Source organism: Chrysochloris asiatica, unplaced genomic scaffold (genome assembly GCF_000296735.1).
Source record: "Chrysochloris asiatica unplaced genomic scaffold, ChrAsi1.0 scaffold00427, whole genome shotgun sequence".
NCBI classification, from domain to species: Eukaryota; Metazoa; Chordata; class Mammalia; order Afrosoricida; family Chrysochloridae; genus Chrysochloris; species Chrysochloris asiatica.
In genome coordinates, this window is record NW_006408945.1 from 1,189,670 (window position 1) to 1,215,145 (window position 25,476).

The 25,476-nt window shown below is 36.2% G+C and overlaps 1 protein-coding gene across 1 annotated transcript in view; it reads right to left on the reverse strand.

The window, feature by feature from the left end:
* The window catches only part of GRID2 (glutamate receptor, ionotropic, delta 2), a 992,360-nt gene that overhangs the window by 638,741 nt on the left and 328,143 nt on the right, over window positions 1-25,476 (reverse strand). The window contains exon 3 of the mRNA XM_006876921.1: window positions 10,929-11,030. Coding sequence (XP_006876983.1) covers window positions 10,929-11,030 — 102 coding nt within the window. The remainder of the gene's footprint in view (window positions 1-10,928; window positions 11,031-25,476) is intronic.

A 25,476-nucleotide genomic window follows, 5' to 3' on the forward strand; every position in this document is an offset into this window, starting at 1 on the left:
CCTCCCAGGGTGGGGCTGGGGTGCCCACTAGCTCAGGCACCCCTACAGTCACCAGAATGGAGGTGCACAGATAGCAAGGGACCAATGAATAGATACCAAAAGAAAAGAATGTCCACACCTTTATCTCAGCGGTTCTGCCGGGCGACTGTGGCTGCTCTGATCCTTCCCCCGTGTGGTCTCACCCAAGATGGTGGCTCCTGGAGCAGCCGATCGTCCCGGACTAGAAAGCAATAGATTTCTTGCTTCTGCCACAAATTCCCCCAGCTGTGCGCCTACCAACCTTCTAAATATTCCTTTATATGTGGTTCAGAGTTCTGGGACCAGCCCCTGGGCCTGCTTGGTCCGGTATTCTGTGTTATTGTTGGTGTAGCTCCTTTACTGCACTTCCACCCCATTCCGCTATCTTGTTTGTTCTCCTAGTCTCTGATTTTAATCTATAAGTATTTTAAGACCTCTTCACATTTAGCAAGTAAGGTTGTGTCATTTACATATCATAGGTTAATAATCAGCCTTTCTGCAAATCGGATATCATATTCTATTTCATCTAATACAGATTCTCAGATTATTTGCTCAGAATACAGATGGAAAAATATGGTGAAAGAGTACAACACTGGTACACACCTTTCCTGATTTGAAACCATTTGGTATACCTTTGTTCTAGTCCAACAACTGCCTCTTTATTTATTAATGTTCCTCATGAGTACAATTAAGTATTCTTGAATGTCCATTCTTTGCAATGTTATCCACAGCTTGTCATGATCCACACAGTCAAAAGCCGTTGTGGACTCAATAAAGCACAAATCAACATCTTTCAGGTATTTTTTGCTTTTAGCCAAGATCCTTTGGTCATCAGCAATGACATCCCTCATTCCATGTCCACTTTTGAATCCAGTGTGTATTTTTAGCGGTTCTCTGTCGATGTACTGTTTCAGCTCCTTTTGGATTATCTTCACTAAACTTTTGCTTGCGTGTGATATTAGTGATATTGTTTAATGATGTCTGCATTCCTTAGAGTCACCCCTCTTTGGAATGAGGATAAAACTCATTCCAAAATATAGAACTCTTCCAATCAGCTGGCCATGAGTTGTCTTCCAAATTTCTTGGTAAAGATGAGTTTGTTTGTTCTAATGCCATCAGTGTATCTTGTACATCTTCCTTCAGTATCATTGACTTTTGATCATATACTATCTCTTGAAATGGCTGAACATTGATCCTCTTGGTATCATGTCTCTGTGGTATTAACTTGTCTTCCTTGTAGGCATATGAATATTATCCTATCACAGCCAGCATTGCATTTCAAGACAGATCTTAACACACTTTTTTTTATGATGAATGTGATGCCATTTATCTTCACTGTCATGTGGTTTTCAGATTTAAATGACCAACACAAATACATTTTAGCTTACTAATGCCTAGGATTTCAATGTTTATATGTTCCATTTCATTTTTGACAATTTCTAATTTTCTGAAAATCATATTTCAAATATTGCATGTTCTGATTATTAATGGCTGTTTACAGCTATTTCTCTTCATTTTGAGTTGTGTCCCTTCAGCAAATGAATGTCCCATAGGCTTTATATCCTTTGAGTCGTCACCGTCAACTCTACTTTGAGGCGGCAGCTCTTCCCCAGTCACATTTTGAGACTGTTCCAAACTGAGAGGCTCATATTACACCCCTATGTAACAATTCATTATGTTTCAGAATTAATATTTTATTCATCATGTTTCAGTATTCAATATTCTTGTGCTGATTGTGTTCCACTGTTATAAATAAGATTTTCAGTGACTAAACATTCCTAAGTAGTCCGTCTTTCCTTCTTCCTAGTCTCTCTTTGTCTGTATTCTCAGCTGAAATCTAACTCTCCACTGTGGGTGACCCTGCTGGTATTTAAAATACCCATAGCTTAGCTTCAAGAATCACAGTAACACACAAGCACTACAGTACAACAAACTGACAAACTGATAGACTATGATTAGTGACTGTTTTAATTCAGACTGTACAAATTTTTCCATTTCTGCTACTCTGTATGTAAAAATTGACTTCATTTCCTAATGTTATTTGTTTCTTTGGAAATTATTCTTTAAAACAGTCTTTCTCTTTATGGTAGATTCCTGCCCAGTTTTATTGAAATTATTTTTCTAGAAACATCTATTAATTAATATTTTACAAACAACAGTTTTTAATATGTTTTCAACTGTGAGGTCATAATTATTTTTGTGTGGTACTGCGGGTTAATGCGTCAGACTGCAAAGTCCTTTGAACTACAAGGTTGGTGGTTCAAGCTCAACAGCTACTCCTTGAAAACCCTATACAGGGTCACTATGGGTCAGAAGCGACTCAACAGCACTGAACAACAACAACAAGAAAGATAAACAAGACTTTCAATTATAATTGCAAGAAGTTACCAACTGAAAATGTATTCTGATTTCAAAGATATTAAAATATAAAAAAAATATGGTTTTGAATTTAGTAAATACAGAAGAATCACTGTCACAGCTTTATAATAAAATTTCAGTCCCCTCCTAATATAAAGCAGTGGTGGTGGTGGTGATGTGCCGTGGAGGCGATTCTGACTCATAATGACCCTGTATAGGGTTTTCGAGGCTATAAATCTGTATGGGAGCAGAAAGCCTCATCTCTCTCCCACGGAACACTGGTAAATTTGAACTGCTGACTATGGGGTTAGTGGACTGACTCGTAACCACTACACTACCAGAGTTCCTTTATATGAAGCAGTAGAATTACTTTTATGATAATACCATGCACAAGAATAAGGACAACTTCATTGTATATTTTTCAATAATATTCTGAGAAAATTGTTAGAAACCTTCCAACTAAAATGATACTTACAAAAATCAGGGATTTTTTTGTCTGATATATCCTAAGTTTCCTGAAGTAGATCTAAGGTATAGTGAGTTGTCATAAACATTTCTCAAATGAATTTATGAATGAATGAATATTAGAGTTGCAGAATTTTCTACTATAAACCCAAGTAAACCAGGTACATTAAAGTAAATAACTAGTGATTTTTTTTTTAAGCCAAGTTAGGTATGTTTTTCAGATATTATGTACTTCTTTTTGCACTATAATTTATCATGCATTTCTTTTCAGTTGCAGTTCCTTCTTTGCATTTAGTTTTCATTAGTGTTATGATGATCTTTACTATTAATGATGTATTTATGTGAATCATCATAAAAATCTTTACTATTAATGATGTATTTATGTGAATCATCATAAAAATGAATACAATCATTGGTCTTTTATAGTTATCCACACTTGAATATCTTAACACATTAATAAGAAAATACAATATTCCTAACTGTCTTGAGTACTACAATTGACCTACTTGGTAAGAAGTAGAGAACAGAACAAGGGGATACTGAATGGTTTTAAATCAGGAAAGGAGTGCATCACAATTGTGTCCATTCTCCAAAATTATTCAATCTGTATGTTGCACAAATAATCTGTGAAGCTGGATTATATGATGAAGAACACAGCATCAGGATTGGAGGAACCTGCCTTAACAACCTGAGATATACAGATGACATAAACTTACATGTTTAAAGTGCAAAGTACTTAAAATGCCTCCTGATAAAGACAAAAAACCTAAACCTTCAGTAAGGGTTGTACCTCAGTGTAAAGGAAACAAAATATCTCACAACTAGCCCAATAAATATCATCATGAAAAATGGAGAAATGATTGAAAGTTGTCCAAGACTTCATTTTGCTTGGATTCACTACCAACACTCATGGAAGATGCAAACAAGAAATCAAATGAAGTACTGCACTACTTCTGCTCAAGTAACTACTTCTGTTCAAGCAAATCTTCTGCTCAAGTCCTCATTAAAGTGTTCAAGAGCAAAGAAGTCAGCTTTAGGACTAAGATGCGACTGACCCAAGCCATGATATTTTCAGTAGCTTCATTTACTTGTGAAAATTGGACAATGAGTAAGGACTGTAAAAGAATTGATGCATTTGAGTTATGGTATTGGAGGAGAATATTAAAAGTACCATGGAGTTCCAGAAGAGCAAACAAATATGTTTTGGAAGAAGTACATTCAAAGTGCTCCTTAGAAGCCAAGAGGGCAAAGCTTTGTCTCTCATATGTTGGACATGTTATCAGGAGGGACTAGTCCCTAGAAAAGGGCGTCATGCTTGGTACTGTGAAGGGTCAATGAAAAAGAGGCATCAGAGAGATCACTCAATAGTAGCAGTCAGCATTAGTAGAGTAAGAAAATGGAGAAAGAGAATCATTGCAAAAACCACAATAAGGCAGCAATGAAATTAGGAGGCGAGGATATATAAAAATCTTTCCTCTTATCCTTCCATGTCTTTCAATTGGCTTGGCATAGTGGCAGCATCAATGGGTCAAGAGTAACAGCAATTGTGAAAATGGAACAGTTTGTTCCCACCAGATGTTCCTCAGAAACCCTATACAGGGTCACTCTCAGTTGAAACTGGCTTAACGGCAACTAACAACAACAACAAAAATGAATATATACAAGGTCATTTTGAAAGGCCCTATCAAATGGCAGATATTGATGGTGGATTGTTCATTTTCCCTCCAAATCTACTACTATGCCCTTGATTTCCATATGGTCTATCCTGGAAGGCTTATCTTCATGGTCATCTTCTAGGTTGTGTTTGACATTGACAGACAGTTGAAAGGGATGAAAAGATTAGAGCAAAGATATTGGTATATCCCTACCTCTCAATTTCACTGATTAAAAAAAAAATTTTTAATCAATGAAATATCATTAACAGTGACAAGAATGGGGTTTTAAAAAACTTAAATAAGAAAAATAAAGTTTTAACCTGTGTGCAATTGAAAGCATACATTTCCTAAGAAGCAAAGAGGGCATGTGTGAAATTGTGACTTGATTAAAGTTAGAATGGCAGAGGGACCTTCCCTCAGGGCCTTATGTATGTACCATCCTCTTTGCAGATAAATGCTTGGATTATACGTAATTGGTTTTCTGTTATTGTTGTGTCATCAAATCAGATCCTACTCATAGAAAACCTGTATAGGGTTTCTGAGGAGCAGCTGGTGAGTTTACACCACCAACCTTGCAGTTCAAACTGACCTTGAGATAGAGCACATATTCTATAGTGCCACACCAAACTTGCCAAATATAGTCTAATATAGACGATTTGGGAGTGGTTGAGTGGGTTGGGAAGATACAATTTTTTCTGTTGGGTAGATGAGGCTTGCAAGATTGCATAGTTGAGAGCTAGATCTTGAAAGCCCTTGCAGGAAATGAATATGAAAGTCATAAATTATTTCCATTCCATAGTAGTCATAGAAAGAATCAGGTACTATGTGAATTTATTAAGTGCACTGACTGTATATTATGAGCTTGTTAATAACTGAGGCAACCTTTCTGCAACTGAACACCCAATTTGATAAATTCATATCACATCACAGCAACATGAGAAAAACCAACTATCTCTTTATCTCCACTTACTAACCATAGTTAGGATCTGTGCCTGACTGAATTGCAGAAAACAGAGATTATTATGAGTCATGAAGTAAGGTAAGCATGGACTCAAAGGTATTAACATTGTGTGAAGCAATACCATTGTATGCACACACAAAATAATCATTTTGCTCATGCTCCAAATAAATTGCTCTCTGAACCCACACCAATAAACCTCACCTTCACCTTCTTAGAGTTAAACATTTCAAACTCTTAATTCACATAAAATACTTTAACTATCTGAACTCTCACAATTTTTACAGTAGGTGTGGAGAAGAATATTGAAAATACCATATGCTGCCAAAAGAACACAAATAGATCTGTGTTGAAAAGTGCAGCCAGAGTGTTCCTTGGAAGCCAGGATGGCCACAACTTGTCTTTTGTACTTCAGACATATTATCAGGAGAGACAGTCCCTGGAGAAGGATAACATGTTTGAAAAAGTAGAGACTAGGAGAAAATGAGGAAATCCCCCAATGAGATGGATTGGCACTGTGGCAGCATCAGTGGGCTCAAGCGTGGCAACAATTGTGAGGTTGGCCCAGGACCGGGCAGTGTTTCATTCTGTTGTGCATAGTGATGCTATAAGTCAGTACTTGTTTAATGGTACCTAACAACAACAGTAGCAACTAACTCTGGTTTGAGATGGTATTTCATTGTGGTTTTGATTTTCATCACTCTAATGACTGTTAGTGTTGTGTTGTAGGATCAGCACTGGACTGTACACCATGAGATTAACAGTTCAAACCCACTGGCTGTTATTCGGAAACCCTATACAGGGTGGCTATGAGTCGAAATTGACTCGAAAATACTTAACAAAAACAGTAATGGGTAATGATCATGAACATTTCTTCATATGTTTGTTGGCTGCCTGAATGCCTTCCATAGTGAACTATCTGTTGTGCCCTGTGTCCAATTTTTATTTGGGATGTTTGTCTTTGTGTTGATCATTTTTTATACCTTTTTGTAACATTTAGACATTATTCCCTTGTCTAATATGTCATTGCAAAATTGTTTTCCCTAATCTGTGGGCTCCCTTTTTACTCATTTGGCCAAATCTTTTGATGCACATAGTATCTAATTTTTAGGAGGTCCCAATCATGTACTTTGCCTTTTACTATGTTGGGGTTTTTTGGTAATGTTTAATAGTGTATTTTTGTTGTGTATTAGAGGCCCTAGGTTTGTCCTTTTTTTTCATTGATGATCTTCATATTTCTAGGTTTTGCATTTATGCCTTTAATCCACTTTGAGTTCAATTTTTAATATGGTGTGAAATATGAGTCTTATTTCATTCTTCTACAAAGGGATTGCAGGTTTTTCCAGTACCATTTATTGAAAAGACTTTATCTTCCCAATTTGATGTGTTTTTGCCCTCTGTAAAAGATTAGCTGAATGTATGTGGATGGATTTGCAAGGAGGGGAAGGCAATGCACAAGAAGGAAGAGATTGGCAAAAGAATGATGAAAATAGGTGAAGGAATGGGGAAGTATGAGTGGGCTAGAGGAAAAGAGACAATTAGTAATATTTATATATACAACTTTGGAACAACAATATTCTGTGCATAGATACATGGATTCAGACATGGCTGAATGGGTGAGGAAGAAAGAGTGGTGTATCTCATGAATATATGTCGTTGAAAAGAATATTTGTACAACTATGAATGTGATAGAGCATACAATGGGAAAAATAATGGAAATTTATTAGAATTATCAAACATGTTAAGGCAATGAGTTGCTGAATTTGGGAGTTCAGGACCACAGTCTCAGGGAATACCATGGTCAATTGGAATAACTTAGTCTACAAAGACAAAGTTGTACAACCTATCTTGGTGAGTAGCACCTGGGATTTTGAAAGTTCATGAACAGCCATCTAAGATGCAGCTATTAGTCTCTCCATGTGTGAAAAAATGAAGAGTAATAAGACTTGAAGAGGCATGGAATCAATTAGTCCAATAGCTAATGGAACATGCGAACAACAGTCTCTACCACTCTGTGACTAGAAGAACTAGATGGTACCCAGCTACTTCTAGCAACTTGTCTAAAAGGGATCACATTAGAAGGTACCAGATAGAGTAAGGGGAAATGTGAAACAAAATTCAAGATTATTAAAAAGATACATAAATAACAGATTTACTAGTCAGGAAGGGACTGGAGGAAACTGAGACTCAGATTCTCAACCATCATTCAGGTCTAGGAAGGAACTCACCTTCATCACGAAATTTGGCACTGTAGGATCAGTACTAGACTGTGAACCACAAGGTAAACAGTTCAAACCCACCAGCTACTCCTCAGAAACCCTGTAGAGAGTCCCTATGAGTCGGAACAGACTCGACAGCACTTAACAAAAAACAGTAGATAAGAATATTGGGAACAACAACACTGGCAAGGTATGTTCACCACGGAATGATCAATCATTCAAAATCACAAGGGTAGTTTCCTAAGAACAAAGTTGAGAAGGGATGGGAAGGTGACTGGAATGCAAATAGGAACCACAGGGAGAAGGAGGATAACTGTTGTTGTATGGAGGAGATTATAATCATTGAGATGAAAAAACTAATGATTGTGTCTGTAAACCTTCTCTCAATTCACAATAAGCAGTTAAAAAATTCATTCAATGCCATTTCTTCCATGAATGTACTGAAGCCCTCTTATACTTAAATTTATAAGACCTGGCTACGCGGCGGGTTGGGCCTTGGGGGCCCTGGACCTCTGCGGATTGGCAGAAGGCTGGTCTATGCCGGGGCAGTAGAGGACTGGGGCTACAGGGAGGTAGTGTCTGTATTTGATGACGTAAAAGATGTCTCTCAGTCTCTCTGTACCCTGGGTATCCCGAATTTCCTGATATCCGAGCTGATATCCCTCTCTATTTGTTCGGCTTTGTTAGTTTATGCTTCCTTTTCTCTGGAAATGCAGCCTTCTAAGTGAGGTTGCTCTAGCCTTGCATTCCAAGGTCTACAGGGGGCAGAGGCACTCGCTGGCATGGGCATGGAAGCTGGAGCCGCATGCAGGCAGGCAAAAGCTCAAAATGCCTGTAATTCCTCAGTAATTTGATCTTTTAAAAAATGAGTTCAGAATGTTGAAATGCAAGATCTTATGTTTGTTCAAATGCTGTCTGTCTGCTAGACAGAGATTTGCTATGTGCGATTCCGCCCCTTTTCCCGAGACTGCCCTACCGCAGCTTCCTGGTCAAGGAAGCACCGGAAGTCCTTCTAGCAGCACTAAATGAGAATTTGCTTAACAAATGATTAAGGTTCGTGTACCTTAGAAATATGAACTCAAAGATCAAAAAACAAAGGAAATTCATTGTTATGTATTGCAATTATTCTCAGGTTTATCACTAGAGAATATTAATATATTAATATTTTATTGATCTTTAAAGTTCTGATTTTAATGCAAATGTATTTCTACATCCTTAGACACATAGAGAAGCACATAGTCTCCTAAATTGTAAAGTATTCAAAATAGAATTATTTATCAACTAAAAAACTACAAATAAAATTTTAAGCATGAAAAGAGGACAATAGGCTATAAATTTGAGTTTCTTTTTGTAGAAAATATCCACAAACCTTTTTTTTTTTTTTTTTTTTTTTGACAAAAAAAAATATGTGGAATCTATTTTATTTATATGGAGGAGTCTTGGTGTGGTGCTGTGAGTTAATGCACTGGGCTGCAAAGTCAGCTTGAACTTCAAGGTTGGTGGTTCAGGCTCACCAGCCACTCCTTGGAAACCCTATACAGGGTTGCTATGAGTTGTAATTGACTTGATGGCATTTAACACCAGCCACAACAATATACAAAGGGCAACCATTTCTGGTATAAACGTCAACGAATATCTAATCTGTAGGAATTCATCAAAAAAGACTTTATTACTTCCATTTAATAATTAGGAAATGTATTTAGTCTATGTAGTTACTGTTGTTAAGAGTTGTGTAGTTGGTTCCAACTCAGAGCAACTAGAATGGATACTGGGTTTGAAAGAGTGACCTTGTGGTTTGCAATCCAGTGCTTACCCTGTAGCAACACTTCAAAACCTTTTAGGGAAGCTTTTTGATACTTAAAAACAAGTAGGCTATTCTGAGCTAAAATCAAGTTTATAACTATATGCTGTAGGATATGCACTAGACTGCTAACCACAAGTCCAAAACCATCAGTTGCACCTTTGAGACAGTATGTAGGGTTGCTGTGAATTGGAATCAACTTGACCACACTTAACAACAATAACACCATTAGAATTAGTTTCATTCAAGTGGATTCCCACTCATGGAGACCTGAGTGTGTTAGAATAGGACTCTGCCCTGTAGAATTTTCAATGGGTGATTTTTAAGAAGTAGATTATCAGGACTTTTGAAATGTCTAAGGATAGACTTAAACCTTCAACTTTATGGTGAGCAGTCAATCATTTTAACTGTTTGCACCAGCCAGGGACTCCTATAGACTGTGAAGTGCTGAAATTTACTATAAGGTAGCACAAAGGTAAGCATATTGAAACAGAGAGTACATATCTTATATGTTATGTCTATTTATATAGTACTCACAAGAGTAATTTTCAAGACTGTTTCTATTAACATCTTGTTTTATACACTGATTAGGAGAGAAAATAGTGTATAGAATAATGAGAGTAGTTACCATTTATGGCTTACCTAATAAGTCAATAGAATTGTAATAAATGTTTCACATGTGTAATCCCATTTAACATTCACAAAATCACTAGATGAGAAGCTCTACAAGACAGAATCATATCTCTTTTATTCATCAATGTCCCCAGTAATCAGCACTGAGCTTGAAATACAGCTAATACTCAATAAACATTTATTAAATAATTGAATGATATTTCTTGCTAAGTGGCTCCTAATTAGAAAATGATTGTCTTATTTTCTAATATTTTACTGTCACTCAATGTAGTACATTTTATCAAATCTTTCCTAGTTTTATCCGCTTATGCATAGTATAAAGTTTCAGTGAGAGAATGACTCATGGATACCTTTAAGTCTATCATGTATAAAAAGTTGTAGAAGGATAGAAATTAGATCTAAACTTTCTTAGAAATTTATTTAGCTAAGCACTACAATTGAAAGAGCTCTGGTAGCGTAGTGGTTACGAATCGGGCTGCGAACCTCAGGGTCAGCAGTTCGAAACTACGAGCTGTTCCGCGGGAGAAAGATGAGGCTTTCTGCTCCTGTAAAGATTTCCAGCCTCAGAAACGCTTTACAGGGTCACTATGAGTCGGAACCGACCCCATGGCACATAACAACAACGTCAACCAATTGAAAGAAATCTTTCAAAAATCTGACACTAACCCACATAAATGTAAATGAAGGCTAGAGAATATTACCAGCAAAAAAAAAAATCTTAGAAATCGTACATAATGTTTTTAAAAAGATATTTTGAAGTTATGGCATCAGTAATAAAAAATTAACAAACGAATGTTAAAATAACCTCACATCAGACTTACCAGAACAGTTACCACACGTAGAACTACCCCACGCATGTTATTTTCCAGTTTCTTGTCAGTTAGTGACCCGTTCAGCCCTGTGACAGGATTCCAGCACCCAAGCTGAAATAATAAAAGAGTTTTGGTCACTTTCCTACCCCAAGAACTGTCCTTTCAAAGGACTTGTGATATATATCATGGAATAATTAGCATAAAAGAGTCTTGCATAGGTTTTCTTTTTTAATACCAAATGAAACAATTAAAAAAAATGCCATTTCCTGCTTTTAAATATCATCATCTAACATATGACAGCATCCAACCTGCTTTAGGAGGCTCACTAAGATACTTGACTTAATGAGGAATAATAAATGCACCAATAATTCAGTCCCACTGATGCACTAATTAGAAAAAATTATAGCTCGTATAATTCTAGCACAACGTCTGTGCTAATATATCAATTAATGTACAAGTGAGGTTTTTTACAGTTTTAGTTGTTTTAATTATATCTTAGACTGCTTTTGGGGGGTGGTGGACTGCATTAGTCTAAATGTGGTTAGAAGGATGGTTACTTTTATTCAAGGAAAAGATCATGTATTTAGATTTGTTGTTTTCAAAGTATCAGAAGAACATAAAAAATATAATTTGCATCTTTTGCAGTTCTGGTGTGGCATTGAAGAATAAGCACTAGATTGCAATGTCAGTTTGAACCTTAAGTCTGGCGGTTCAAACTCACCAGTGCTCCTGAAGAAATCCTATATGTGTAAGAAGCCCTACACAGAGTTGCTATGAGTCAGAACCAACTTAACAACAACAATAATAAAATTGGTAAGTCTCAGATTTGGATATTACAAGAGAAAAGAACCACATGAGTCTGTAAAAACAAACCACTATTTTGGAAAGTAAAAATAAATTAATCATTACAAGACTTTAAGTGAAAAGCTGTTGCCAAAAATTCTAAGCAAATTGATGCTGTTGTTGTTACACACAGTTTCCAAGGAGCAGCCAGTGGGTTTGAACTGCTAACCTGTGGATCATGGTATAATACTGATCCTACAGCACCACACCAGGAGGCCTATGAATCTCATGGGATGAAACTGATGACTCTCAGTTCAGAAGTAAGAAAAGAAGAAAGAGATAATGTGACTTGAATTAGCAGCTACCTGCTCAAGGAGCAAAGCTGCAGAGAATGTTGTAATGCATATCTTAGGAAGAAATGTCATGCTGTTAATCTACATACCAATACCAAAAGCCTTCACATTTGAAAACCTATTCTATAGTCACACACTCTAAGAATGTGACAGACCTTTGGTCATATTCAGAGACTACTTTGATTAATTAAATGGTTATATAGGTATCTGGTTATTTGTGTTGCTCCCTCTGAATGGCTGTGATTTATTTCCTTGTACTGCATTCTGTTTGTGGCTTCCAAAGTAATCAACATACTGGAAAATCTCCATCGCATATAAGCAATTTAGGTACTTCCCACTAAAACTAATTTCTCTTTGAGCTCCCCAAAAGGTGTTTAATTAAGAAAATGAAAATGTATGGAATATATCCTAAGAGAAGGGGTTGTCACAATACAAACAGCAGAGCTAGCTTTTTCCGTATTAAAATAATTTGGAAAACACTGCTAATTGTTGGTTTCAACTGTAAAAGTACATTAAATTCATATAATGATATGTCATTCTTAGCTACATAAAAAGTCTAATTAGAACTTAGATCCAATTAGCAAATCCAAATGTGTTGAAAGTCTAATCATTAGAGATACTTCAGTCCTATCATCAAATTCTAAACCTTATGAAATTTCTTTTGAGCTTTTATTCTCTTCTGAGGTCAACCAAAGTCTGTTTTAAATTACATTCCTTGATGTCTGCTCATTCTAATTATTTCTTCAAGGGGATAGTATTTTCCAAAACTAAATAATATTGTTGAGAAAAAAAGAGATCTGTAGCATTAATTGAAGAGCTAAATTTCTAATGTACTATCTATTTTTTATAATTACATTACTTAATTCTAAGCTTAACGAAAAGCTTTTAGAATAACATCTTGTTCATGATAAATATGCTTTAAGCTGTCAAAGTAAACACAAGACTTGATTTTTGCCCCCCTCAGTGTTGTTTTATAAGTTAGGTGAACCTATTGTCAGTTTGTCTAAATAAATGGCATTTTTAGTTACAACCTGAATGCACTGAATAATAAAATATTCACTAGTTAATTACTAAAAATGCATGTTGAGTAATTAGTCTCAATGATGCTCTGGACAAATCTTTAAACAAATATAATTTATACCTTGTTTTCAATTATGTCTTAATTTAAACCTAACTAAATATGGTGCTTGTCATGATCCACACAATTGAAAGCCTTTGCATAGTCAATTAAGCACAGGTAAACATGTTTCTGGTATTCTCTGCTTTCAGCCAATATCCATCTTCAGCATTGATATCCTTCGTTCCATGTCCTCTTCTGAATCCAGCTTGAACCTCTGGAATTTCTCTTTCAATGTATGTTTGCAGCCTTTTTTGTATTACATTTAGTAAAACTTAACTCACATGGTACATAAAATATATTGTCCGATGATTTCTGCATTCTCTTGGGTTCCCCTCTCATTGTAATGGACACAAATACAGATCTCGTCCAATCCGTCGGTGAGATAGTTGTCTTCCAAATTTCTTGACATAGATGAGTGAGTGCCTCCAGTGCCGCCTAACTTTCTTGAAAGATTTCAACTTTTATTCCATCAATTCCTGGTACCTTGTTCTTTGCCATTTCTTTCAATGTACCTTGGACTTCTTTGTTCAGTATCATTGGCTCTTGATCATATGCTACCTCTTGAAATGGTTGAACATCAACCATGTCCTTTTGGTGCAGTGACTCTGTATTCCTTACTTCTTCTTTTGCTGCTTTCAATTGTGTGGATCATGACAAGTTATGGACAACATTGCGAAATGGGAGTATTCCTGAACACTTCGAGGAAGTGATGCTGATGGCTGCATCAATGGGCTCTAGCGTGGCAACAATTTTGAGGCTGGCCCAGGATTGGGCAGTGTTTCATTCTGTTGTACATAGGGTCACTATGAGTCAGTACTGACTCGATGACACCTAACAACAACAACAAATATGGTACTGTTAATTTAACTGTCTACTAAAATGCATGCTTACATGCATTTTACCTATGTATAGGTTACATCTTAACCTATGTATCTGTAAATTTGGTCCTGTTTAGAGAAAGGGTTTTGTTATGCTAATGAGTCAATTCAGGAGTTTAATGAATTTCAGGAGTTTAAAACTAATCATTTCTAAATCCTATAAAATCTTATAAAAAGATCATAATGGACACAGACACTGTGGTATCCTGAATTTACTGGATATGGCTTTTCTATTCAATGTCCAATTTCCACCAAGTGATTGAAGTGGAACCATGCAAATATGGTATGATGTTGTTGTTCTTGTTGTTGTTAAGTGCCATTGAATTGGTACTGATTCATAGCGACCCTATGCACAACACAACGAAATGCTGCCCAATGCTGAGCTAGTCTCACAATTGTTGCTACACTTGAGCCCATTGATGCTGCCACTTTGCCAATCCTTCTTGTGGGGCGCTTCCTCTATTTCTCTGACCCTCCACCTTACCAAACATGATATCCCTCTCCAGTGACTGGTCTCTGCTGACAATATGTCCGAAGTTTATGAGAAACGAAGTCTGGTAATACTGGCCTCCAAGGAGCACTCTGGCTGTACTTCTTTCAACACAGATCTGTTTGTGCTTGTAGCAGACCATGGCACTTTCAATATTTCCTTCAACACCATAACTCAAAGGCAACAATTCTTCTAAGGTCTTCTTTATTCACTGTCCAGCTTTCACATGCATATGAGGTCATTGAAAATACCATGGCTTGGGTCAGGTGCACCTTAGTCCTCAATCTGACATATTTGCTCTTCATTCAATGGAATGCAGAAATCAAACAGTATCATGAATATCCTGTGCAAGTAAAATTTTACTGAAGACAATTTACAAAACAGCTATAGCACTATACAGACAGGGAGCTGCCAGAAATGTAAACCAGATTCAGAAAACAATGTAGAACAAGGCATATCATTGCTCACATCAGAGAATCTTGGCTGAAAGATGAGAATACCAGAAAGATGTTTATTTGTACTTCATTGACTATGGAAAGGCTTTAGACTGGGTGGATCATAACAAACTATGGTTAACACTTGAAAAATAAATATTCCAGAACACGTAATTGTGCTAATGAGAAACCTATGCATACACCAACAATCAGTTATTAGAATAGAACAAGAGGATAGTGAATGGTTTACAATTAGGAAGGATGTGTCTCATGATTGTCTTATTTTAACATACTTTTTCAATCTGTATGTTGAGCAAATAGCTGGAGAAACCAGATTATCTGAAGAACACAGCATCAGTATTAGAGGAAGACTCATTAACAACTTGAGATATGCAGATGACACACACATCCTTGCTTGTTTAAAGCAAAGAGGACTTGAAATATTCATCAATGAAGATCAAAGTCGGCAGTCTTCAGTATGGATTACACTTTAATGCAAAGAAAACAAAAACCCTCACAAGTGGATCAATCATGATAAATGGAGAAAAGACTGAAGTTGTTAAGAATTTCAATTTTCTTGGATCCACAATCAACACTCATGGAAGCAGCTGTCAAGATATCAAATGGAGTATTACATTAGGTGAATATGCCTCAAAAGACCCCCTTAAAGTTTTTGACAGCAAAGATAACAGTTTGAAGACTAAGGTACACCTGGCCCACGTCACGATATTTTGAATCACTCCATATGCACAGGAAAGTTGGACAAAGCATTAGGAAGACCGTAGAAGAATTGATGCATTTGGATTATGGTGCTGACAAAAAATATTACAAGTACCTTGGACTGCCAGTTTTGGAAAAAGTGCAGTTAGAAATCTATTTAGAAACCAGGAAAGCAAGATTTCATCTCTGATACTTTGGACATGTTATCAGAAGAATCCAGGCCCTGGAAAATGATGCTTCAGTGAAAAAGAACAAGACTCCCCCAAAGTTTGTTTGTTATAGTGGCAAAAACAATAAACTAAAACATAATAACAATTGTGAGGGGGGGCAACAAGATGTATTGTCACAGTGGCCAAAAATAAGATGTATTGACACAGTGGCCAAAAATGATGCACTCAAATATAACAACAGTTGTGAAAATGCAATGGGACTGGACAATGCTGTACTGTGCATAGGGTCACTATGAATTAGAACTGACTCCATACAACCTAACATCAACAACAACATTCTTAGTATGCTCTCCTTTCTCTGACCTACTTATTAGAAAGTAAGTGTGAAATATATTTCATTTATCCTACGTTATAATACTTTCCAAATATATAGAAAGATGAATAAGGAAATAAACAGTAACAGTCCCCTGAGGAACTATTCACTATTCATATTTTTGAAGGATTTCTCAAGGTTTAGGATTTCTTAATTTCTGTTCATATACACTCCTCTCTGAGGTTCACTTCAAGCTATTCTATTTGATTGTAATAACTCTTTTCAGTACTAAGCAATAAAAAGGAGTTAGGTTCACAGAGATCAAAATCAAATTTGTATCTACAATGAGTACTATTCCTTACAGCATACCAAGATTGACAGTCATAATGTTTGATGAAAGCTACAAGAATTTCATTTAGGTTCAAGTATATACCTTATCTAACAACTTCTCAGGCTTCATTTTTTTGAAATCATATTAACTTTAATTCTCTGGGTATGTGGAGAAGGCTGCATTTATCTGGCTGTGTTTTTGTTTTGTTTTGTTTTTTTGTTTTTCATTTTCACAATGAGGCTAGAGACTAATAAAAATAATGCACGCAAAATCTCATAACACTATCTATTCAGCCCTGAGTACTCTCTAAATAAAAAAAAAAATGATAGCAATGACTTATTCAGCATATGAGATTTACAGAAAATCATACTGCTGATGGCAAAATAAGATTCACTATCCTACACAGTCTTGCAGTCTAGGGAAAATTTAGAGAGGATAGAAAGAAATAAAGACCAACTCAATTCCCTTTCAATTACAGTATATTGATTTCTTATTGTATTTTCTGGTTATTGCCTAAAGTCATCTAAAAAACTTAAAAAAAAAAAAAAGCTTAATGCTTTAATTATTTTCTTCATTGGAGCTTTAGCAATAATAATCTCCATAGTGTTCTGTTAAAATCAATGCAATATCTTATGTTCAACAAACTGTTTGATGCATTTACATGAGTATAGTAGCATGTTCCTAACATTGTCTTTACTAATGGACCCATTTTGTATATTACTCTTTTTGCTTCAACATTTTCACTTTTCACTTATCCAGTCTGCAATGAATGATTTTTGCCTCTTGGATTTTACCCCAACTATTTTTCAGACAGTGTTATATTGTCAAAAGGAGCTGAACTGCTCAACTTTAATTTTATGCTCAATAGTTTATAGGCTTTAATAACAGGAGTCAAGAGAGCTCTTAATTGAATATCAAATGGATTTGCCTGCATTTATTAGCTTGTACTTATATAGAACAAACCAAGCCTGGATATAACACTTAAATAGGCTAGATATAGTACACAAAATATTCACTGCACTGAGGGCTGTATGCTCCAAGTCACTATGCTATTTGATTTTTCAGTCTTTAAAGGAAAAACAGAAACAACAAAGGCATAGGCAAACCAGCTTAAAAATTTGTAGCATGTATTTGGTGGATATTATTTTTGTAATGGGGTAGAACATGTGAAAGAGACACATAGCAGATTGACTCTGATGAGCGTTCTATATAGTTACATTTGAATATTTTCCTCTTGACAAGTGTAGGAATGTAGTATGCCAATAATCCTTCCAACAATAATTTTCTCAATGGTATATTTAACTTGTGAAATAGACTTAATTTGTAAGACTTGCCCCTTGAGGATGCATATTTCCTTTTAATATTTGATCCCTATTGCTTGGCCATTGGAGTCCTGGTGTGGTGCTGGGGGTTAATGAGCCAGACTGCAAAGCCGTTTGAACTGCAATGTCAGCAGTTCAAGCTCACCAGCTGCTCCTTGAACCCTATACAGGGTCACTATGGGTCTGAACTGACTCGATGGCACTTCACAACAACAACAACTTGGTCATTATTAGAAGAAAACATTCAGCCTCAAGGGGACAAGTCTTACATATTAAATCTATTTTACAGTTGAAAAATATCATAGAGAAAATTATTGTTGGATCCTTACTACTTGGTCATTGGAGTCCTGGTGTGGTGCTATGGGTTAATGTGCTGTCCTGCAAGGTCACTTTGAACTGCAAGGTCAGTGGTTCATACTTACCAACCACTCCTCGTAAACCCTACACAGGGTCACTATGAGTTGTCACCTGCTTGATGGCACTAAACAAACAACAACAAACTTGGTCATTATCATGAAGTAGCTGTTGTATTTATATGATGTGGAATATCCTATACACTTGTTTATTGCAGGAAAAAAAGGTTGTTTTTTTTAATTTATAGAAAAATCATATAATCCAATGGATTTTATCGCTATGGTTACCCACTGATAACAATAGCTTTATACCATAGACTGGTAGAAGAAAAACAAAACAAAACAAGTAAGTATTAGAAAAAAATATAATAGCCAAAATGTTCTTTAGGAGTGAGGACTGACACTTCAGCTGACATACTTTGGACATATCTTCAGGAAAGACCAATGGCTAGTAAAGATCATCATATTTACTAAAGCTCCTTGGAAACCCTATACATGGTCACTATGGGTCTGAACTGACTCGATGGTGCTTCACAACAACAACTTGGTCATTATTAGACCAGTTGTTTGTTGTTGTTAAGTGCCATCCAGTTGGTTACAAGTCATAGTCACCTTATATTGGATTTCCTAGGAAAGACTCATGGATATCAAATGCAGACCTGTGGTTACCAGTCTGGTGTTTATCCTACAGTGCTACATCAAGACTTCTAAAATAACAAATACACTCAATGAGGTGAAATGACACAATAACCACAGTAATGGACTTAAACATATCAATGATCACAAACATGGAGGGGAAAATGTTCTATTCTGTTATGTATAAAATCTCTGTGAAAATGACACAGAGGGGCAATGGCTAACCCCCTCAGACTTCACAAGGGATCAGGAGGAACACCACCCGACTATGCCTGATTCCTATGAGGTAGAGCTGAGCTATGCCTCTACCCTCTAACCTTCTTTACTAATTATGGCACCATCTGTCCCACCCACAGTACTTTCTACTTCTCTGTTGGATTTGATCATCCCTTTCAAAGGCTGCACAGAACTCACAGACAATACTCAGGACTACGGGATCATTAGAAGGGACCTCACTCTAATACTTCACCTGCTGCATTTCAGTTGCTTCTGAGTCACAGCAACCCAGTGTAGGGTTTCCAAGTAAGTGGATTTTTATTTAGCTGTCTCCCACAAAGACACTGGTGGGTTTGAACCACTGAGCTTGTGTATAATGTTGTTGTTGTTGTTAAGTGCTGGGGAGTCGATTCCACCTATACAGAGTTTCTTAGCAGCAGCTGGTGAGTTTGAAGTACCAACTTTTTGTCTAGTAGTCTAGTGTTTATTCTACACCTTTACACCAGGAGTTAATCTGTAGTTAAGAGTCTAGTGCCTACCCTACAGTTTAGGATCAGAATACAGTCCTTCAAGTCATGAGCAGGACTTCAGTCTTGCCAGCAGGCATGCCTCTCTCTAATCCTAGGTCTAATCCAAGGTCTCAAAATATGCAGACCTTTGTCCTGTGCCTTGCTTGGGCAAGTATTACAAAGCTCTTTCTGAGCTAATGGTAAATGCCTGAAAGCACACCTCTATGCAAGCTTTCCTGCCTCAGGGCACTCCGCTTTATTCATCCTGTGGCTAAGACAGCCCTTACAGTCTCTAGTTCTCAATGTTGCTGCTATCTCTGCTGCTGCTGCTTCACCGCACAGTGATCTTGGGGTCAAAGTGACATGCTTCTTGTGGCTCTTGTTTCTAACGACCATGAAATGCTCCCATCCCTACTTCTGATTGTTGTTGTTAAATGCCGTTGAGTCCATTCTGACCCATAATGACCCTGTATCAGGTTTCCAAGGAAAGGCTGGTGAGCTTGAACTGCCGACCTTGCAGTTCAAGCTGAGTTTGTAATCCAACACATTAATCCACCTGTAATAGGGTTCACTTAATTATTCCCATAGGAATGGAGAAACCAATCAAAAACTAATCCTCATATTAGGGTCCCATACAACCTATTTGCAGGCTCTCACAACAATCATTCGGTGGGAATTACAAAGACTGTGGGTTGAAGAGCCACATTAAGTAAATTCAATGTACCACAGTGTCATTGAGTCAGACTTGATTCGGTGGCAACTAACAACAATAACAACCATTATCATTGTAAGTTTTCCTTTCTTTATAACACCTTCCGATAAAGTTAATATTACACAACTGTTGTTGTTACTGCGGGTAGGTCCTGTTGAATAGATTTCTGTGCATCCTATGTACAGGAGAACAAACCACTACCAGGTCCTGAGACATCCTCAAAATCATTGTTATGTTTGAACACAATGCTATAGACACTATGCAAATTCATCCTTATGCAGATCTTCCTCTCTCTTTCTAACTTTTTCTTACCAAGAATGATGTCCTTCTTTATTAGGAACTGGTCCCTCCTGATAACATGTTGTGGTACAGTGAATTTACCAACATGTCTTATAGCCATGATCTTTGCTATGTCTGTAGGATGATTGGGTGGGACCATGCAAATGAGACTCTTACACCTCCAGGGCTTTAATGTGGGGGTTAATTGGTTTTGCTATTCTGCAGAGTGTAGATATTCTGCAGAGTTTAAAATGAGCCATTTCAGGAGCAGGAATGAGGACCCTCATGACTATAAAGAAAGAAGAGTCAGGAAAAAAGAGGGTCAATGCAAAAATTCATTACGATCACAGGCAAAAGCAGATATTCCCAATAACTGATTTCCCAAAATACTAATCATTTGATTAAACAGCAGGGAAAAAGTGGCAAGCAGTTTAGGTGTCTTTAAACACTTTTAATTCTTTTTTAAAATATTTCACAACTAGAAAAAATACTTTCTTACTTTATTTCTATTTCATCTTCTAAATTCCTTTTTTCCTTCCATGATTACTGGAGGGAAATTTTGGAGCTACATTAATGATCAATGTAATGGATCACTTAGTATAATGATTGTGAGTTGCAAGTATTTTTTTAATGCCAAAATGCATATATCCATTTTGGTTAAAAAAAAAAAAAAAAGAAGTCTACTTATATTTATAATAGTTTAAATTAAAACAAACATATAAACATCATATTATTATCTTCATTATAGACATATAAACTATTTTATCTGCATTCATAAGTCAAATGTTGCTAATTTCCATCAAGTCATAGAAACCCTGTCATAGAGTTTCCAATGAGTGGAGCAGTGTTTATTTGTATTTGTTTTATGTGGAATGTGAGCAGACGCTCTTTTGTATTTATTTTAATTTTTGATTTTTCTGTAATAAATGTGAATAAAAATAAGCAACAATAAAAAGAAAAGAAAAGAAAAATAACAGTCACTAGTAAAGCATGTCTTCTGAGGCTATAAATATGTATGGGAGCACAAAGCTTCATCTTTCTCCTAATTCTAGAAGATACAAATCAGATGGTATGGATGTAATAATTTCAAATGACAATAAAGTCATTGGTGGAAAAAAAAAATTCAGGATTAGATGTAATATCATTTGAGATGTTTCAACAAACATATGTAACACTAGAAGCTCATTCATATGTATCTCCAAAAAACTCAAAGAAAATTACCTGGCCAGCTGTCTAAAAACTCTATACAGGGTCACTATGAGATGGAACTTACTCTACAACACTTAACAACAACAATAATACCTAAAATGGATGCATGTTGATTCATTATTTTTGGCATAGTCACTGTGTATTCTTTTCATCTTCTCTTGATGCTTTCTCTAAACAATGTAGTAAACAGCAATGTAGCAGCTAATGCACAATGTGAATAGTTTATTCTCCCATATCTCAACACTTATAATAAAGAACACAGTCATTTATTAAATACTTGCTCTGCTGATGTTATTGGACGCAAGGGAACATAAAACACTCCTATGTTCTATCTCTTTAAAGGTCTGTCAATAGTTTTGAAACAACAAAGCAAGAGATTAACAAAATAATAACAAAATATTGCAATAAATTTCACTAGGCAACATGCAAAAAGACAAATGTCAAAAGTGCTCATTTTTCAAAGAAGGTATCATCAGACTTCATCAAAGAAAATGATTAGAAAAAGAAGAGCAGTGTGGTAATGTGTCTGCAAGATGACCAAAGACAATTTCTCCTCTTCCTATTCAGGCACACCTTCTTTCAAGAGGAAGAGTTAATCTCCTTCTGTGACTTGCTCTCACCAAAAGAATGTAGCTGATATGATGATATGTCATTCCTTGGCTGATGGAATTTCTCAGGTTTTGTATTCTCCCTTTCTGGAGTCTTCCATCATGTAAGAAGTAAATCTACTGAGTAACAAAAGACTTTGGGATCAAAAAAGACGGAAGATAATCAAAGCCAATGGCTGTACTCTGTTACAGAAATGTGTTTACAGAAATGTGGGTGAAGCCATCCTGGGTCCTTCAGGCTCTGTTGAGCTACAATGGTGGACAAGAACTACTGTAAAGATAAGTTCTCCCTATGGTGCCTTTCCTGAATTCAAGTTATTCTGTTTCAAGGCACTAAATTTTGTGGAAATTTGTTTCACAATAATACATACCTGACAAACAATGGAATCTTTGCCTCTGAGATTGACAGAACTATTCAAAGCAGTAGAAAGTTGTACATATTTGTACAAGTCTAAAATATATTCCCTATTGTCCTCCCAATGCTTTCCTTATATCTTAAAGTGCTCTATAAAATAAAAAATGTTTCCTTGCAATCGAGATATATATTTCTTTATGCACTTTCATCTTTGTGACTCTTCATTTATAATAAGACAAAGTAGATCAAGTGTTTATTTCTTATGATGCTGACACAAATTACCACATTTCTGGTGGCTTAAAAGATCAGAAAAAAACATACATATATATTTTTCATATTTCTGAAGATCAGAAGGTGTGGTCAAGGCTGCACTCCATCTGAAAACTCTAAGTGAAAATCATTCTTTGTCTCTCTCAGTTCTGGTGGCTGCAGTCATTTCTTGGTTTATGTTTGCTTAATTTCAATCTCTGACTTCATCTTCCCATAGTCATATTTTCTTCTTCCTTCTTTGTCTCAAATTTCTTTCTGCTTTGTTCTCATAAATACACTTGTTATTGCATTTAAGGTCAATTCTGGTTATCCACAATGATCTCATCTTAAGATCCTTAATTATATCTGCTAAGTTCTTTGTTCCAAGCAATGTCTCATTTACATGTTTTATAGGTTAGCATATGAAAATATATTTTTGGGGGGATGGGACTTATTCAACCCACTATGACTTACTATTCATAATTTCATATTTTAGAGTCTTTTATAAGGACAATTAAAGTACAATATATTTAAGGGAAGAATTTGTTTTATGTGCTCTATTTCCATTGGCGAGAATTGATTTTCTGTATATATTCATTGACTCTACTTTCTTCAAATGAAAATGAGAAAGCATTTGCCAGGAATGAGTTTGCCCTGATGTTACTTCCTTATGTTTCTTGCATATTCATTGAATGATTAGTTTCCAGTGTATTAGCATTTACCTATCTCTCCCAGTAGAATCTTAAGCTTCTTGATAACTAGGTTTGCATTTCTATTCTTCTAAATGCTTCCAGAACTTTTATATAATTAACATAAAATATAATAAACACTTTAAAAAGTAAGGACATTAATACTTTCATTTAAAATCAATAAATGATTTTATTGGTTTTATTATTATTAAAATCAATAAATGATTTTTAATGAAAGTATTAATGTCTTTACTTTTTAAGCATTTTATTTGGTTTAATGGATGACTGAGTTGAATTTTACCTTGGACATTTGTGATTGAGATATCCTGATGCATTTCAAAATTACATTTTTATTTATTAATGAGAAAAAAACATAGAAAGATTGCTCCCATTTCATCACTTTAATTTACCTTGATCATTCTAAAACCAACAGTAAGAAAAAAAATACAAGATAACGTAAGTATAATTAACTACTACCACTCATCTGTCAGTTTTTCATACTGTGGTGGCTTGTATGTTGCTGTGATTTTGGAAACTACGGCATGGGTATTTTAAATACTTGCAAGGTCACACTCAGTGGACAGGTTATAGCTGAGGTTCCAGACAAAGACAAAGAAAGAGAGATGGCCTACTTCTGAAAACCTTATGAAATGGAGTGGAATATGTCTGCACCAGGGTATTAAATACTGAAAGGTGATGAAAAGCACCAGAGTATTATCAGATATAATGTCAGAAGATGAAACACTCATGTTGGTAGGCATTCAAAATACAACTGGGGAAGAGCTGCCTCCTTGAATTGGCGTGAACCATGATGACAGGAGTGGAGTCAAACTTATAGAACAAACATTTACTGATGGGTCACAGCTCAAAATGAGGAGAAACAGCTATAAACATCCATTAATATTTGGAAAATGAATGTATGAAGTACCAATCTAGAAAAACTGAAAGCTGTCAAAAATGAAATGAATGCATACATATTTATATCCTGGGCATTAATGAGCTGAAATTGACTAATACTGGCCATTTTGAATCTGACAATCATATGGTTTACTACGTTGGGAATGACAAATAAAAGAGGAATGGTGTCGCATTCATCATCATTAAGAGTATATCAAATCCAATCTGTCTGGGCAGGGCTGACGAAAGGAGATGCGGCTAGATCTCTTGTGATACAATAGTGAATAATTGTTATCAGGACTGACTGTGAGGGTTGGAAATATAAAGGCAGATATTTTGTAGCAAAAGGAGGGGAGTGATTGACTTTGTAGTCTAGGACCGGAGGTCCCTGGGACCATCAAGGGAGAAGAGCAGAGAGGGGACCCTACACAGAGAACCAGTGATGCCAAAGATGGCGGCAGATACGATGACATGGAGAGATGGAGCGGCTGGGGACTTTAGACCCAGAGAGGGAGAGGAGCTGTGTGCTGAGGAACAGGGGTGGGGAGTGTGAGGGGTGGGGGGTGGGGAGGGCAGGCTTGCAGGGTATACACTTTGGTTGGTTGATGATGCATGGAGGGGATTGTAACCATGACAATGAAATGATATACGATAGGATGAATGTAAAACTAATGTTCTCCCATGTAAGCTATCACATAATTCACAATAAAACATTTAAAAAAATGCAACCATCAAAAGGAAATAGGCGATGTCTGGGAATATCATTCACCCCATAGAACTCAGTCAATGAGGCATGCGGAAGGGACTTTCTGGCTAGAAAATAATTATGTTTGTAAAATGGCCACATGGTGCATCTGCCCATCTTGTCTTCTGGGTTTGGTGCCCGATTTTTCAAAATAGAATAAAAGAAGTCTCACTCTTGCTAATATAT